Genomic DNA, 17,507 nt, shown 5'->3' with positions numbered 1-17,507 from the left:
AGTATTTTTTCAATATTTTTATAAAAACTCTCCTCATACATTATTTTGCTTATTCAGGTGTACAATTCATATCGAAAGGCAAGATGAATAACTGTTTCCCCTTTACCAATTAATAACATAAATTGGTTCCCTATCATTTTCCAAAAGTGACTTTTTTTTTCGGTTTTTATTTATTTTTCAGAGAAAGTGCATGAGTGGAGGGAGGGACATAGGGATAAGTAGACTCTACGCTGAGCAAAGAGCCCAACGTGGGACTCGATCCCAACATGCTGGGATTATGACCTGAGTCAAAGACAGACGCTTAACTGACTGAGCCATCCAGGTGTCCCCAAAAGTAACCTTTTTTTAAAAAAAAAAAATATATGAACTCCTAGATTTAAATGTATTGAAGGGCTTTAGTCCTTTGTATTACTACTACTGAAGCTCAAATTGTCACATCTTTGAGAGTTTCTTCAAGTTGGCTCCTAAGTCTCTCCGATATGACTCAAGTTAGTCGTTGATAGTTTTCTTCCTACTTAATGTATTCTAGGCTCATTCTTGTACATTTTGTGCCCTAGATCTAGAATCTGCCATTTCTCCAAGAAGTCCTGCATTCTTTTAGTGAGCAATGATCTAACAAGAGATAGCTCTACACAGAGTATCTCGAGTTCATATTGATACTTCCAATTCAAATGTAAGACTACAAAGTTTTTCCTTGACTTCTTTTCTATTACCTCTGTATCTCTTTCCTTCCACACCTAAAATCCTGACTGTCAGAGACACAGGGGACAACAGAATTAAAATATGCTATAAATATCCATCTGTCCTATTGTATATAACACACAGAATAGCCTCTAAGTAATACTAACATCATTATTACTATTAATACAACAGAGCTGATTAATGAAAGCATTAGAACTTTAATACATGCTCTTCCAGTTTTCCTCTGCTTTTAATAAACAGTTGTGCTGTATTTAATCTCATCAGAGAATAGGCTGTTACACAATGTACATTAAGTCCTTGGTTTTAGTTCTACAGAAAAATTTACATTTAACATTTACCACCAGCCCTTAGTGTGATCTCTCTCCAGTCATTTGGGTTGTCAGCTCTAGTACGTTTCTCAGAAAAGGAGAACATATTCCCCGAGTTCTCACAAGTTATTAACAGTGCACCAGTTTTGTTACATATATAAAATTAATATAGTCTTAGTATACTCTTGCTTGAGTGTCTTAAATAGGTTACTCCATTTCCTCCCCAGCCTTACAGCACTGCAGTCAAAAAGTCTGATGCTAATCTAATTTTACTTCTAAGTCACACAATTTTTTTTTTTTAAAGGTGTCCCAAGGATTTTTTTTTCTTTCTTTTTTAAGTAGGCTACACATCCCATGTAGAGCCCAATATGGGACTCGATCTCACGACCCTGAGATCCAAACCTGAGCAGAGATACTCAACCAACTGAGCCACCCAGGAGTCCCTTTTTCTTTTTCTTTGAAAGCCAGTTAATTTTACTAACTAGGGTTTTCTTTGATATTGCTCTATCTAGGTCCATGTTCTTAGATAAGTACTGTGGTCACCTGATATGTAGTTTCAAATCACTTAATTTCAGGAAGATAGGAAATTTTCTTGAATTATAGATTTAGTGTTTATTCTAGTCCCTTGTTTTGGTTTTCCTCTTCAGAGCCTACTACGCATAAATCAACCTTCTTTCCTAACTTCAATATTTGGCACTTCCTCTTGAATTGGTTTTTCCTTGGTTTCTTTTATAATTTAATATTTTTCCTATTTATACATATATTTCTATTTAGGGCAGCATTATGTATCCTGTTAATTTGCTATTGAATTCCTTCTGGTTTAGTCTTCACTGCTAAATATTTTTGTTTACTTTTACCCCCACAAGATTTTTAATTTGTTTTACTTTCTATATTTTCTATTATTTGTTTTACTTTTACCCCCCTAAGATTCTCTAAAAGTCTTGTATACTTTTAATTTTTTAACTCGTTTTGAAATTGTAGGTTACATTTGGGGATGCCTGGCTGGCACAGTAAAGGATGCAACTCTCAATCTCAGGGTTGTGAGTTTAAAACCCACACTGGGCATAGAGCCAACTTAAAAAAGGAATTAAAAATTGTGAGTTACATTTGATCTGTCTTATGAGCACGTTTTCTGACTTGCTGCAATCTCTAGATATGTCTTTCTAATCTTCATTCTCATAACTTTTTCTTTTACCGATTTATTTATTGTTGCAAGCACGAGAGAGTGTGACCAAGCACGTGTATGACCAGGAAGGGGGCAGAGAGAGATGCAGACTCCCCGCTGAGCCAGGAGGCCAACGTGGGACTCCATCTGAGGACCCTGGGATCATGACCTGAGCTGAACACAGACGCTTGACCAACTGAGCCACGCAGGCGCCCTCTCATAATAACTTTGTGTTAGATATAACCTTGATATTTTTACTGTATTAAAATATTTTTGTCGTGAAATGTAACGCATACAGAACAGTGCATGGAATATAAATGTTATTACAAAGCAAACAGTATTCTAAGCATCGCTCTAGATTAGGAACTAGACCACACGCCATACTCCTAAGCATCCTTGCTTTCCCCTTCCCAATCATAGTTCCCTCACTCCTTTAGAAGTAATACCACCATCTGGACTATTACATGCCCCTTTTTGCTGTTCCCCCACTTTTTAAAGAGTTTTACCCCCTAGGTAGGCATCTTTAAACCCTATCGTTTAGTTTCACCTGTTCTTGAATGTCATTAAATAGAATCATATAGGCTGTGTGACTTCTTTCACTAATATTCTGCTCATGAGATTCACGTACCTCACTGTGTACCACTATAGTTTTCATGACTGTGTAATAGTCTAGCGTAAGATAGACCACAGTTTACCTGTCCGTTTCACTGTTGATAAACATATGAGCTGTTTCCTCTGGTGGATGAGATCTCTAAATCTGGTACATTTTGGTGAACATGCATGTAACTGTACAAATCATTGTAGGGTATATTCATAAAAGTGGAATTGTTGGGTTGCCCTAGGGCAATTCATATTCAGATTTAGTAGATGATACTAAATAATTTCCCTAAGTGCTTGTACCAATTTACACTCTAACCAACAGTATTTGGTATTTTTCTTTTCCTCCCACTCTCCCTCCTTTTCTTTTCTTCCATTTAGTTATTCATTAAACTACATTTGCTCAGTCTCTGGACTAGGCCTGGGTGTCTTAGTCTGGGCTGTTCTAACAAAATACCACAGACTAGGTAGCTTATAAGTAGAAATGTATTTCTCAGTTATAGAGGCTGGAAGTCTGAGATCAAGGCATCAGCATGGTCCCATCCTGTTGGCAGCCCTCTTCCTGATATATAGCCAGTGCCTTGTGTGTCCTCAACATGGTGGAAAGGCTATGGAGCTCTGCTGAACCTCTTTTTGGGCATTTTCATCTCCCAAAGGCCCTGCTCCCTACTACCACATTGAGCATCAGGACTTCAACATAGGAATTCAGCAGGGTCACAGACATTTAGACTATAGCAGTATCTAATGAGGAATTAAAAAGAAGTCAAGGTGTGCATTCATTCCCTAGGTGTCCTATCCCCTTACCCCTAATTTAGTTAGCAGGTGACTGGAAAACTCCAGCACTATCTGGGTCTTCAAAAGAGCTGATGTGGGGTCTGGGTGAGAGATCATAGCACCCAAAGTGTCTCTGCTGGAAAGTGGTGTGGCAGAGCTTCTGAGTATGGTCACCAGGCTGCAGCAAGGGCCTCTCCCTGCATATTGAGGGAGGCTTAATCAAGCCCTCTTCCCAGGAAATCAGTGAAATATTTGATCATAACGGTGCCGTCCTGTTCCTGGAAGCTCAGGGCACTGTTTTGTTTTCTTGTTTGAAAATTCATATAGAATTTTATAAAATTCATATAAAAACTTAAAATTCAACACTTCAGCAATTTTAAAGTGTACAACTCATTATGTACATCGCCATGTTGTACAACACCACCACTGTCTAATTCTAGAACATTTTCTTCAGCTCAAAAATAAACCCCATGCCCATTAAGCAGCCATCCCTTCTTTCTTTCTCCCCCAGCTCCTGGCAACCACTCATCTGCTTTCTGTCTCTACGGATCCTCCTCTACAGAGGATATAAATGGAATCCTACAAAAGGTGACCTTCTGTGTCTGGATTCTTCCACTAAGCATAATGTTTTGCAGGTTTCTCAGTGCTGGATCATGCATAACTTCATTCTTTTTCATGGCTGAGTATGATTTCTCTAATGCGTAAACCACATTTTGTTCATTCATCAGCTGACAGGCATTAGGGCTGCCTGTACTCTCTGGCTGCCAGGAATACGGGTGTCACTATGAACATCTGTGGACCAGTTTCTGTCTGAACAGGTTTTCATTTCTCTCAGGTATATACCTACAAATGGAACTGCCATATCATATGGTAATCCTATGTTTGACATTTTCAGGAACCGCCCAGCTGTTTTCCGTAGCAGCTGCAGCATTTTACACTCCCACCAGTGTGGACAAGAGTTTCTGTTTCTCTACCTCCTGGCCAATATTATCTCCCCCCCCCTTTTTTTTTTAATAGCCCTCCTAGTAGGTGTGAAGGGAGAGCTCACCAAGGTTTCGATTTGCATTTCCCTAATGACTAATGACACTGAATATCTTTCTGTGGGCTTATTGGCCATTCGTATATTTTCTTGGGGAGGTAGTCTATTCAAGTACTTTGCTGAATTTTTAATTGGGTTGTCTTTTGTTGAGTTGTAAGAATTCTTATTTATTCTGGATGCTAGACCCTTATTAGAGAAATGATTTGCAAAGATTTGATCCCTGTAAGTCATCTTTCTCCTTTCCTGATGGTGTCTTTTGATGCACAGAAGCTTTTAATTTTGATAAAGTCCAATTTATCTGATTTTTTTTCTTCTGTTGCTTGTGCTTTTGATGTCATACCTAAAAATCTGTTGCCAAACCCAAGGTCATGAAGATTTACTCTTGTTTTCGTCTAAAAGTTTGACTGTTTTAGCTCTTATATTTAGGTCTTTGACCCAGGGTTATTTTTCACATACAAAGTGAGGTAAGGGTCCAAATTCATTCTTTTGGATGTGGGCATCTAGTTATTTCAGCACCATTAGTTACATTAAAAAGACTATTCTTTTCCCTATTTAATTGTCTTGCCATTCTAGTTAAAAATCAATTGGCCATAGATACAGGTTTTTATTTCTGGATGCTCAATTCTACTTCGTTGATCTATATGTTTATCTTTATGCCAGTATCACATTATTCTGACCACTATAGCTTTGTATTAAGTTTTAAGATCGAGAAATGTGCATCCTCCAACTTTGCCCTTTTTAAAGACTGTCAATTTGGGGTCTTCTTCAATTCCATATGCATTTTAGAATTAGCTCGTTCATTTACGCGAAAAGGGCAATTGTTATTTTCATAAGATTGCACTGAATCTGTAGGTCATTTTGGTGGAACACTGCTATCTTTACAGTATTTTGGCCACTGCATTTCTACATACATTTTAGAATCAGCTTATTCATTTCTACCAAACTGCAAACGTCCCATCCACATGCACTGTCCCCAGCCTTCCTCCCTAAAAGATTTCCTACGTTTGCTAGAGAGGACAGCTACAAACTAACTCCTATATTAAACCACTGGAAAGGTTAATGCTTACTTCTATGTTAGGAAGTTCCCTCCTTAGAAGGGCAAGCTGAAATTATAATGAATTTACTGAACTTTTCATGAAAAAAATCATTTCTCATATGTGAATTTATAAACTCATGGAAATACTTTTTCTAGTCATAAGATTAAAAAACAAAACAGTCTTACCTGTATAGCAAAAGTACCAACTCCACCTGAAGCACCCAAGATTAAAACACTGCAATGCAAAAGAAACTACAATTAGGGAAAATATTAGGTCAACATAACTGGATAAACACACAATAGGTTTTCAACATGAGCTGGCTCAAAGGTAAATAATCCCAAAAGCAAATAATCATTCAGCTTCCAAAGATTATATGACAAAAGAACTTTCATTTTAGGTTCACCAAGAATCTATAAGTGCTTAAAGCTAAACATTCTATGAACTCTTTACCAAGAATACCAAATACCAAAAATACCAACATATCACATTCTTTTTTTTAAGCTGTGCAGACGGTTTTTGGTAACATCTGCCTTACAATTTTTCCAGGCTAAAATTACCACAGCTTTCTCTATAGGAGGGAGCTCTGGGATCCTTTTTTAGTGTGTTACAGTGGATTCAGTAGCTCTCTAAGAAAAATCACATTCCCAACCACATTCCTGCCAAAGTGGAATAAATGTCTTTGTTCAGACATGTCCCAACAAGCTCATCAACTTTCATAAATGGAAATCAATCTTATCCTCAATTTGGCTTCCTGTTGAAACAGATGAATCTGTCCTATCAGCACAAGCAAAACTGGGTTCCAGGTTTTTACTATGTCTGCTTGTCGTAGGTTTCTTTTCCCTCTAGACCAAGGGTGTTCAGCTTAGAGTTTATGGATGAGTTGGGATGGGGTGCATGGCGCGGGGTATGTATGAACCCTCTGAACTTGTGAACTGAATCTAATAGCATGCAAAATTTGGTGGGATTCTGCAGGCATGCACTGGGGAAGAGAGGGATCTAGCCTAATTTTCCCAAAGAAGTACGGGACCCAAAAGAGAATCACTGCTTTACGTATTCTTACATTTTCTTCTCAAATGAAGCCAGAGCATCAGGGAATTGCCGATTGGAACTGCGTAGTTTCAGGTCCCTAGAAAATCACTTGTATTGAACTGCACTTTGATGTTCTGCTACCCACCCAGAATGAGGGACATTATCAAATGTGTTCGATGTTTGATACCACATTAGCATAGGAGATACTGTTGAGAGAATTCTTCATTTGCTTTGTAAGTACGCACAGAACATTCTTCTAAAGACTACGTGGTGGGAGTAGCTGAGTTTCTGTCACTGTAGCCTTCATAGCTGCTGCCTGTGGGTCCCCCCTCCTCCCTCACTCTTTGCCCCCATCTCCTCAGCTCTGTACCTCAGTCACTCTACTCCAGCCACACCTGCTGCTCCTGGAAGGTACCCGAGGAGCCTTCCATGTCAGGGCCTTTCAGAAGGATTTCCTTTGTCTGATTTGCTGTTCCTCACATATCCTCAGGGCTCTCTCCCTCACTGCTGTCTGCTTTCTTCATCTTACCTTCTGCTCCATTTTCTTGCCACTGACACCGTCTAACAACCTACATCATTTCACTATTTTGGGAGTTTGCATTCCATGCCTCTCCCACCACCCTTAACATGCCAGTTCTGGGTTCCTATCAGCTCAGTCCCAACCCAAAATGACTTCCTCTCTCGCAGCTCACTGCCCTCTTTGACTTGGTGGCTAGAAGGTGGAGAGAATTTTGCCACCTATCTCTAGCAAGTGCACAGAACCTCGGGACATGCATTCTGTCTACAATCTTAACCCTAGTTTCATTTCGTGTTCTTCTCTGTTACTCTCAAATCACAGAAGGTTGTTTGTCACCCTTTTAGATCTTGAAAGTTACTAAAATTTCTGAGCCAGTTGTTCCCTTTGAAATTAATACACTAAATGTAATTAAAACAAGTCTCCTTGTGAATTGTGTTCCTTCCAGAAAAAATTACTTTTAATTTTCAAAGAATTATAAATTGCCCAGAATGGGAAAAAAAATATATAACGATGAACCCTTCTAAAATCCTTCGATTCATACATTAATAGCTTGAGTATTTCCTAAATGGGGATAGTGGGTAGGAAGCATTAAAACTGCCTCACAGATATATCCAAAAATTAATTCATCCAGTGGCACCTGCATGGCTCAGTCGATTAAGGGTCTGACCTGAAGCTCAAGTCATGATCTCAGGGTCCCGGGACTGAGACCTGCATAGGCTCTGCAGTGAGCAGGGAATCTGCTTCTCCCTCTGCCCCTCCCCCGTTCCTGTTTTCTCTCTCTCTCTCTCTCTCTCTCTCCCTCCCTCCTTCCCTCCTCCCTCACTTCCTTCTCTCCTTCACTCAAACAAACAAAATCTTTAAAAAAAATTAATTCATCCATGAAATATTCTACTCTTATTCTGGCCCATTCCTACTTACAGAAATGTAACAAGTCAAGTCATTTAAATCCTTCACAATCTAATCCTTATCTCAATTCTGATGTCTCACCATTTTCTGAAAAGAACTCTCCATCTCAGTCACCCTGGCCCCCTCACTCTTATGCCCAAGTCCTGTGCACACTGGCCCGTTTCTCGGGCTCCCAGATGCCTTCACTGCCTGGTGAGGTCTTCGGGCGCTTGAAGCCACGCCCCAGCTTTCCTGCACAGCACCCCTCAGAGCACGCCAAACCAGGTATCGGTGCCACATGTTGTTAACTTTCACCCGTACGCTAGCTTCCCAAGCTATTCTGGAAGGCTTCGAAGGCAGGCCCAGGACTAAATACACTACCCTGGATGTAGCCGATGGCTGATGTTTCTTGACTTTAAAATTCATCTGAATCAGCATTTTCTCCTGCAATCCAGACAACAACTGCGACCACCTCAAGTGAGGGAATCCCCGGGCTGTTTGGAAGACTGCGTTAAAATTTCCTCCAGTGAACAAACATCTGAAATTCATTTCTACCTCTCTCCCTGGGAAGGCTGGATTAAGAGGACAGCAAATACAATGCTGTTTAAGGATCCAACTGCCAGATACATCTCCAACCTTATTATTGTCACTTCCCCTGAACTCTGGATCCAAAGCACCATCACTCCCCCACACAAAAAGCAAACATGTTTTACAGCCGTGCTTGGCAGGAGTGGTTCTACAAGGGCGGCTTCAGTTCCCGTTGGCGCCACTTGATGGCGCCCCCCAGTGCAAAACGGGCAGAAGCAGGCCCTTGAAGGACCACATGAAAGACCTGTGGACGCCTCCTTCTCTGGTCCTGCAAACTCTATGTTTGGGGCAGATTCAACCAGGGCCTGCATTTGTCTTCAAAGAAAGTCCCCAAAAAGGGACAGCAGGCAAAATGAATTTTCAAGCCACAATAGGTGGGTTAGTCCTCTGTGGTCTGAAGTCCTGTGGCTGAACTAGCTGTTCTCGTACTCTTCAAAGCACTTCCAGCACAAAGAGAAAATAGCCGCGCTTGCTTACCCTGCTTACCCCCAGTGGCCCTTCACTGAAGTGCTATACAGTGGAAATGCTTTCTACCCAGCTTGCTAGAACGGTCACCCTGTATATTCATGCCTCACTGAAGTAGAGGTCTAGTCGCTGGAGGGAAGAATACTGCTCATTGTAGACAGCGAGTGCCCAGGAAATACTCTATTTGGAAAAATCACTGTGATTCAAAATTGCCAAGCTTTTAAATACATTCCTCCCTTACTTCCTAAGTTTACATGTGAATCAGTGGGATTTGGACTGTGACAGATATACAAAATATGGAGAAAGTGGGAATAATTATTACACTGCTTATGCATCCTGAAGGTTTAAAATTTGATTTTCTGTTACTTCTGCCCAATCTCTCAACTCTACCTAAACATACATTAAGGTATTAACTCAGTGTTGGCTTCTTTTCCATGACTGAGTCACTTTTTATTTAGTATTTGGGCACATAAGTGCCTCTACAATCACACCATCATTATTCCAGCTGTAAGAGGCAAGGCATCAACACCCTGGCTGCCTTGCAGATAAAAGAGACGAAACCTACTACAAAACAGTCTGAGATCCAGAAGTAAGGAATAATTTTTCAAATTTCTATACCCTGGCCTAGCCCCAGAGGTATCTAGCTAGATACCTAGAGACCTGGGTTCTAGTTCCAACTCTCTTATTGAATCTGCAGGCCTCATATTCATCTCCTATGAAATGAGCATCACCCCAGAAGTTAGTAAAAAAGGAAAGTTGACATTTTCAATCTTATTTAAGTTTATATATACTCTCCCTGTCTTTCTAACACAGAGGTGTATGACCTTTAGGATTCCCCCTAGACCACATACTTGTGGGAGGAAAAAAGTCACATTGCAAGATTAGAGTACCCTCTATTTAAAGTCCTAATGGAAGGGGCGCCTGGGGGGCTCAGTCAGTTAAGTGTCTGCCTTCGCCTCAGATCATGATCCAGAATCCTGGGATTCAGCCCCAGGTCTGGCTCCCTGCTGAGCAGACAGTCTGCTTCTTCCTCTCCCTCTGTCCATCCCCCTACTTTTACACTCTAATAAGTAAATAAATAAAAATTTTAAAGATTTTTATTTATTTGACAGAGAAAGAGTTCACAAGCAAGGGCTGTGGAAGAGAGAGAAGCAGGCTCCCTGCTGAGCAGGGAGAACTACGTGGGGCTCAATCCCAGGACCTGGGATTATGACCTGAGCCAAAGGTAGCGGCTTAACTGACACCCAGGCGCCCCAATAACAACCTTTTAAAAATAAATGAATAAATAAAGTCCTAATGGCTCAGAAACAAAGAGGAGTTAAACATGGCTAACTCTTCCATAAGTAGAAACAAACGGTCTTTAAAAACTAAAGAGGATGTTAAAAATATATTAATTTCATTTTTAAATTTCTCATACTACTTTTAAATTTGGGGGGAAAAGGAGGGGTGAAAGATAGCAAAGTATAACATAATATGCTAAGTTTACTCCCTAAAGTGAGTGAGAAACTTCATCTGAGCAAGTAGAATAGAACTGCAAAACAAACCAACGGACACTTGGCCGAGATAGCCTGGATTTGTGTGTCCCCTCCTAAGCCTCTGTAATTCATGTACACATTCCCCAATTTGCAGAAGAGTTCATGTGTGAATTAGTGGTTTGGAACTTTAAACACATTTTCCCATGAAAACAAAGCTATTTATGTATGTTGGCTCAGTGCCCAGGGTAGCCATTTATTAAGGTTTAGTAAACCCACAGTGGACCAAGAACCTCATACACAGTACAACAATGATTCTGTGGGAAACAAATTCAGAATTTTAACCAGGAGTACTGGGAACACATCTCCCTGAACAGGACAACCAGCGGGAACCATACCAAATCACTGGTTCCTTCGATCTGGTGTAGAACAGAGAAGAAAGGAAGGCAGAAGGAAGGAATGTTTATGATGGCAATGACAGGAGGGATAAGAGACAGAAGAAGCATAGTCAGATTTGCCACAGAACTGACAGGGTTCGGGACACACCACCTCAAAATACGGCATCTTGGCATACTGAGTATTTTAAGCTAAGGGAAGTTGAGAAACAGGAAGGACTTCTGACCTTCTGCGCTGAAGCAGGTCCTAAGACCCTCATGTGAGAGGGTGGTTCCTATACCTGGAGGACAGGGACATCCTTATCTCCAAGACAGAAGGGTACAGTGAGGAATTGGAATGAACAAGCCTTGCTAAATTTCCCAGTTGACTATGCTTAGCTCAGACCTTCTGATCACCTTTTTTTTCTTTTTTTTGGTGGGGGGGGTACATTTCACTCTTCATCAAATATAGCATAAACACAGGCTTAACCACTTCTTCAGATCCTCCTTTCCCTATGAAGGTCTCCCCAGCACATAAAACTCATATTAAATAAATCTGTGTGATTTTGCCTTTTTAATCTGTCTCTTGTTACAGAGGACCCAGGCAAGAACTTAGAAGAGTGGAGGAAAACCATATTTTCCTTCCCTGCTCCAAGCCTTTTACTTACACAAAGCCCTGAGAGGAGCCCTAGCAAAAAACTTGTGTGAACATAGATTTTTGTAAAATTTGCAAAAGATATGCTAATGAAGAATGGCAGAATATGCCATCTTTGGCATAAGGATTATTTTGAGCTGAAGGCAGCTAAGAAGAAGCAGATATAAGAAAGTCCTGGGCCTTACTGTCAGCCTAAAAGCAGGACATCAATTGATAAAAGGTGAACCTCCCCTCCTAGCTACCAGAAGGACAAAGGTTAATCCCTGGAGATAACTTTAGACCCTCATCAGTGGAAAAGGCACCAACTTAAATCTGTATCACAATTTTTACCTTGCATTGCCTGGCAACTTCTTCACAACTGGCCTTCCCTACCTGTGCCTTGTCTTTTGTCTTTAGCTAAAGAAGGTATTTTTGCCTGAACTCTAAGCTACCCATTTGGGGGCCTCATTTTCCCCAGGTAGCTCATGTATCTGAGGTACACATGTTAATAAACTTCTGGTTTTTTTCTCGTTAACCTTTATTACAGAGGTCTCGGTAGAGGGAAAATGATTTTTCTTTCTCTATTAATCACAATCAGTTAACATTTCTGTTTCTTTCCATTTCTATACCCTCCATTACACTGCCCCTCGTGACAAGTAACAGTAGATTTGGTGGGGGGGGGGGGGAGCGGATTTGGAAATACAAATGCTTTGGGCTTAGCGGAAAATACTGACGTGGCCCATGGTCCTTTCTGAATAGAGTTATGTCACCGCAGGCTGCCTGGCTTAAGAATGCCTTCCAGGAATATTCCTGCTTCCCAATGAAGTGACACAACAAAGCATCATGAAGTCATGGTCTTACTAGGAGAAGACTAAGTATCATGGTACCTAGCATTAGATTATACAAGCAGTGAAGGAGGAAAATGGTTAAACAAGGTTTGAGACACATAGAACCTGAAGCTCGTCTCCAGAAAATTCCTCCAATTATGAGACCTGTAAAAACTTAATACGCCACTAATCAAGTTAATTCCTAGATCAGGAGCTACAACATGGAGGCTACCCCAGGGCCTAGCCCACATCATAAATCTCAACTTAAGTCGGTCTGCACTTAACACCCATCACAGTCCTTCAACTCCGCTGTAGCCAGCTTACTTTACCCTAGAAAACAGGCCAGGCTAGCCTTATAAGGAAATCACGGACCTCCTAGACAATCATGCCATTTCCCTGCTGCCTCTTCTAATGCTCTGTAAAACTCGCTCTTGCCCAGAATCCCTCAGGAAGAGTGTTCCACTGCTTGTGAGGCACTGTGCTCCGCAATGCTTTTCTCTCGAGTGAAGGATAAACGCATCGCTACATGGTATTATTTTTGTCATTTGATAGGACCACATGGAAGACATCAACCACAAACTACTAAATGAGGGTTGGCAATTACAACTTACAAGTATTTTAGGCCTATTCACTGCAGAAGAAAACCTAAAATGCCTTGAAATCTGACAGCCCCCATATTAAAGGAACTTGGAAGACATTTTCCGCCCATTTGACAACCTCCCTAAATTTTACACGATGAGAACAAGGAATTGGTTTGTGGAAGGAGAGGCAGCTGAGTTTGGGAAGCGTCAGGTTTTGGCTGAAGGGAAATGCCACTTAATGGACATTAGCAATCCAGAGGACTCGATGTGGCAGGCAGGAGGTCTTGTCTTGCCTCAGTGGAGTTTAAAACACAAAGGGGATGTCTAACTGAAACTCAGCAGAGAGGCTAGGGTGAGACACCGATCTGCAAGCTGCCATGGTAGGAACAGGAATCGGGAGCAGGTGAGAGTCGTCGGGGAGACAGAGCTGTGGTGGAGCGGACACAAGGGAATGGCAGCGGTTAAAGGCTGGAGAAAAGAGACGGTCCTCTAAAAATTACAAGAGATGGTAAAAAAGGCAGGAAAGCTAAAGGAGTCTGATATCCTGAAACCACGGAAAAAGTGTCTTAAGGAAGTGGTCAGCAGTGTCATGTACTTCAAGGAGGTGTAACGCTAAGGAGAACTGAAAAAGATCATGGGGTTGGCCACTTAGCTCTGACCCAGGGGGGCAGGGGCACAGCTGTGGCTTGCTGGCAAGGCTGGAGGTTAGGTTACGGTGCCCCGAAGAGCAGAAGGCTTCTGAGCTTCACAAGGTAGTATCCTAGTCTCATCTGTAAACCACCAAGTTCCAGGAAAGAGTATCCTACTAGTGCTTTAACTGAGCCCTGGGGGGGGGGGGGGGGGGCAGGGCAGCAAAACAGGTCCAGAAGCCTGAGGCAAGACTCATTTGCATCACACTGGCCAGAGCCTCCACCCTCCCCGTCCTCTGCCTCCTAGCCGGATGATTTTCTTCCTGCAAGTAAACTGTTGAGGCCTCCGGCTCCTTCCCCCACCCCTCTGACCGTACCACCCAGTCAAGTACAAATGAAAACCCACAGTCCACAGAGGCGGTGGGAGCACAGAGTGTGGAGAAACAGGTGGGTGGTGGGGGGCAGAACAGGCAGAAGGCAGCTAAAGGAAGGAAGCTGTATTATAATGATCACGGAAGCCCAGCGGTTGGGGGAGGGCGGTAAACCCAATGGTTTCAAGTTGGAGCCTGTCCAATTCTGTAACAGAATTAATTAGACACCCAATTCATAATAACTTGACAAAATTTTACTGTCATAAAGACTAGTCTCAAATAAGAAACAGTGAAAAGCATTTCTAAATTCACTGCATTGAGTTTCAAGTATACACAATTTAAGAGTCAAATTTATATGGTACAAGAGGAATGGTTCAATTTCCAACACTTTCTAATACTTCTGTCGAACAGAGTGAAGTATAACTTTCCCAGTAAAAGATGAATTTCAGGTAGATCGTGAAATATTCAAGATGTACGACGACACTACCAACAAATATAACCATCACACTAAACTGCTTTCAGAAAGTATCTGGTGTAACCACTTTTTAAAACATTTCTATCATCTTGAGAGACCTAGGTTATCTAGGTTTCCAACTTAATAAATCATGAAGAAACTATGGATGGGCTGGTAAGAAAAAAATCATTGCATCTGACATTTTCTAGTGATATCAAAGTGTGGGCAAAAATGACATATTATGTGACATCAGTATGAAACTATCACCTTGGTTAACGATACTCAGTTATTGCAGAAATACAATTCTATAACAAAAAAAGGAAAAAGTAAACATTACCTTAGAAAGTAAACCTTACTTTAGAAAGCTTTGTTTTAATTTGAAAAAGCTGTTTGTTACAAAGAAATCCTGTAAATTCTTCCAAGGTGCTGATGGGTGTTGCTTTTTTTTTTTTTTTTTAATTAACTAGTTAGAAAAACAGACTATTAGCCCTTGTTAACAAACACTGACCTGCTTTACTGCAGACTAAAACATGCCTTAATGTCAACAGCTAATAGAAAGAGAATAACTATTCCTTAGAGAAAGCAATATGTTCCACCATTCACCATGAATAGTCAAACTGAAAAAAGCCACTTTGGACACTGGAACTGCTTAGTTTATGTATAATAAAATCCCACTTTAGTCCTAATTTCCTCCTGTAAAATTTTTTTAATAGTATTTTAAGGTGCTCATACCTCTCATTTGATTCCCACAAATAAGGAATTGGGAGAGGTAGACTATTATTATCACCCATAGGCAGTAACTTCAGGAAACAGATTTCCTAGAGCACCATAGGCCAAAGCTCTCACTGCCACTTGGAACAAAGGCATCCTACAGGTCGGGTGAGAATGCAGGAGATTGAGGATATGAGCCAGTGTAAATAGGAGCCATTTACAATGGATCTCCCTTCAGTTTGGTTAATACGTGGCTGAAGAAATGAACACACCCAATTCAAAACACTATGGAACTGACTTACAAAGGATGAAACTTTCCACTTCTCAAAGCTCCCGTAACAACCTACACTGTCCTCCGCTCAGTACCCGGGAGGAAATGGCATAGACCCCAGAAATGGCATAGCCAGGGTCACCTTATGAGTCAGCAGCAGAGAACAGGACCACGTGTTCTAACTCCCTGGTTCCAAGCCATTATTGCTTAAACAGAAGATAACACAATACCAAAGATTGACCCACAAAGCCAACAACAAAACGGGGCACAGATCCACGTGCCTAAGAAAAGATACCTAGAGCGGTTTCTAAATTGTTTTCTTCCAGATACTAGAAATGAATAAGCCTGGAAAGCCCTGAACTGGCAAAAGGAATGAGAGCTGTCTAACCACAGCACACAGATGGTCGTGCAGGCGTGGAAAGTCTAATGTTTTAAGGAAAAACAAAACGATAAAGCATCAATGTCAATGCAGAGCCTACCATAATAAAGGTCTGAAAACCCTGAATTCTGCAAGGTTATTAATGAAGACAGACCATTAGAAAAAGCTATGTGGCCAGACTAATTTAATTTAAACAAAGTACTTGACCTAAACCGTAACTTCAGAAGTTTAAAAAATAAACAAGGTTGACCTTTAGAATAAATATTTACCTTGAATTCTACAATAAAGGCTAGCAGCTCATTAGATGAATCATCTTCACACTGCTTTCAGAAATAGTTATTAAGCTTTCATTAAATTGAAGCCTTTGTAGCCCAACACATTAAATGTGAAGTGTAAGGTTTCACAACAGTCTAATTATTTTACCTGAGCTAATTCGTAGTAACCAAAATACTCATCTTATTAAAAATTGACCTATAGATCTCTCTCCTTTATCACAATCATTAAATGGTTCTTGGCACCTTGTTTTCTTGCCAAAAAATAAAATCAGTTTCCCCAATCACGCCAACTCTCTAAAATTCGAAGAACACAGGCTCACCTCTATTGAGTGCCTTCCACGGGCCACAACCTGTGCCACGCCACTAATTTTACTTGTGTTTTCGCATTTACCCCGTAAAACAAAACTCACAGAAGAGAAGTGATGGAGTGGGCCCCTCAGCTAGAAAGCAGCAGAATCTGGATATGGACTCAAGTACACCTAACACATTCCTACTCACTGTGTGTTGCTACTTGAACAGTAAAGACCTTGAAGCAAAAAACTGACCTAAAGGATGCCAAGCAGGAAGCCTAAGAGAACTCAAGGATATTTATCATTGTTTTGCAGTCCTTTTATATCTGGTCTTCACAGAAATCTGTGAGTCAGAGAGCAAATCCTAGCAGAGGGGGAAAAACACCTTACAAAACATATAAGGTGATGACGCTTAAACCTTTTTAAGAATCTAATCAAAGCAACGGATCTTCTTGGCAGAAATTTACATACAGACGTTTGCATTATTTTACCAAGTTCCAACTCCTGGAGTTCCCCTACATGTTTCCATCTAAAAATTCCCATTTGCTTGGGCTTAAAGTCAACACAATGAGGTCAAGAGAGTACTAACTGGGGGCACCTGGGTGGCTCAGTCGGTTAAGCATCTGACTCTTGGTTTCCCCTGAAGTCATAATCCCCGGGTTGTGAGATCGAGCCCCACGTCAGGCTCTGTGTTCAGTGTGGAGTCTGCTTGAAGATGCTTCGCTCTCTCTCTCTTCCCCTCTTCCTCTGCACCCCCACCCCTAATTCAGGCACTCTAAAATAAATAAATCTTTAAAAAGAAAAAAAAGTACAAATTGACACAAATAGGAGTTTTTTTTGGAGATTGTTTTAAATGTTACCACACCTCTGCTCATGCAACTGATCTGAATTTTAATACTCTTCTCAGGGATCTACTGCAAAGAAAGGCCTTAACAGAAGAAAAGAAGGGAGGTTCAGAGACAACAATTGATACTTACCGTTTTCCTGTGCAATTCTTGTCATTCAGGCCGCCAACCTTGTTTATAGCAGACCAGGCTGTGAGAGCCACATACGGCAAAGAGGCAGCTTGAGTATGAGTGAGTGATTTGGGCTTGAGAGAGACCTGAATTTGGAGACAACAGTTAAAAATAAGC

At 41.0% G+C, this 17,507-nt stretch overlaps 1 protein-coding gene across 4 annotated transcripts in view; it reads right to left on the bottom strand.

Moving 5' to 3' along the window:
• RTN4IP1 (reticulon 4 interacting protein 1) overlaps nt 1-17,507 on the bottom strand; it is a 56,160-nt gene that overhangs the window by 24,265 nt on the left and 14,388 nt on the right. For all 4 annotated transcript variants that reach the window (XM_059176970.1, XM_059176968.1, XM_059176967.1 and 1 more), the window contains exons 4-5: nt 17,352-17,476; nt 5,808-5,856 (exon numbers count right to left, since the gene is read on the bottom strand). In XM_059176970.1, coding sequence (XP_059032953.1) covers nt 5,808-5,856; nt 17,352-17,476 — 174 coding nt within the window. The remainder of the gene's footprint in view (nt 1-5,807; nt 5,857-17,351; nt 17,477-17,507) is intronic.

The sequence above is a fragment of the Mustela lutreola genome, chromosome 6, assembly GCF_030435805.1.
Source record: "Mustela lutreola isolate mMusLut2 chromosome 6, mMusLut2.pri, whole genome shotgun sequence".
In the NCBI taxonomy this organism is placed as follows: Eukaryota; Metazoa; Chordata; class Mammalia; order Carnivora; family Mustelidae; genus Mustela; species Mustela lutreola.
Note: the sequence above shows the minus strand (reverse complement) of the source record. Positions and strands in the feature narration are given on the sequence as shown.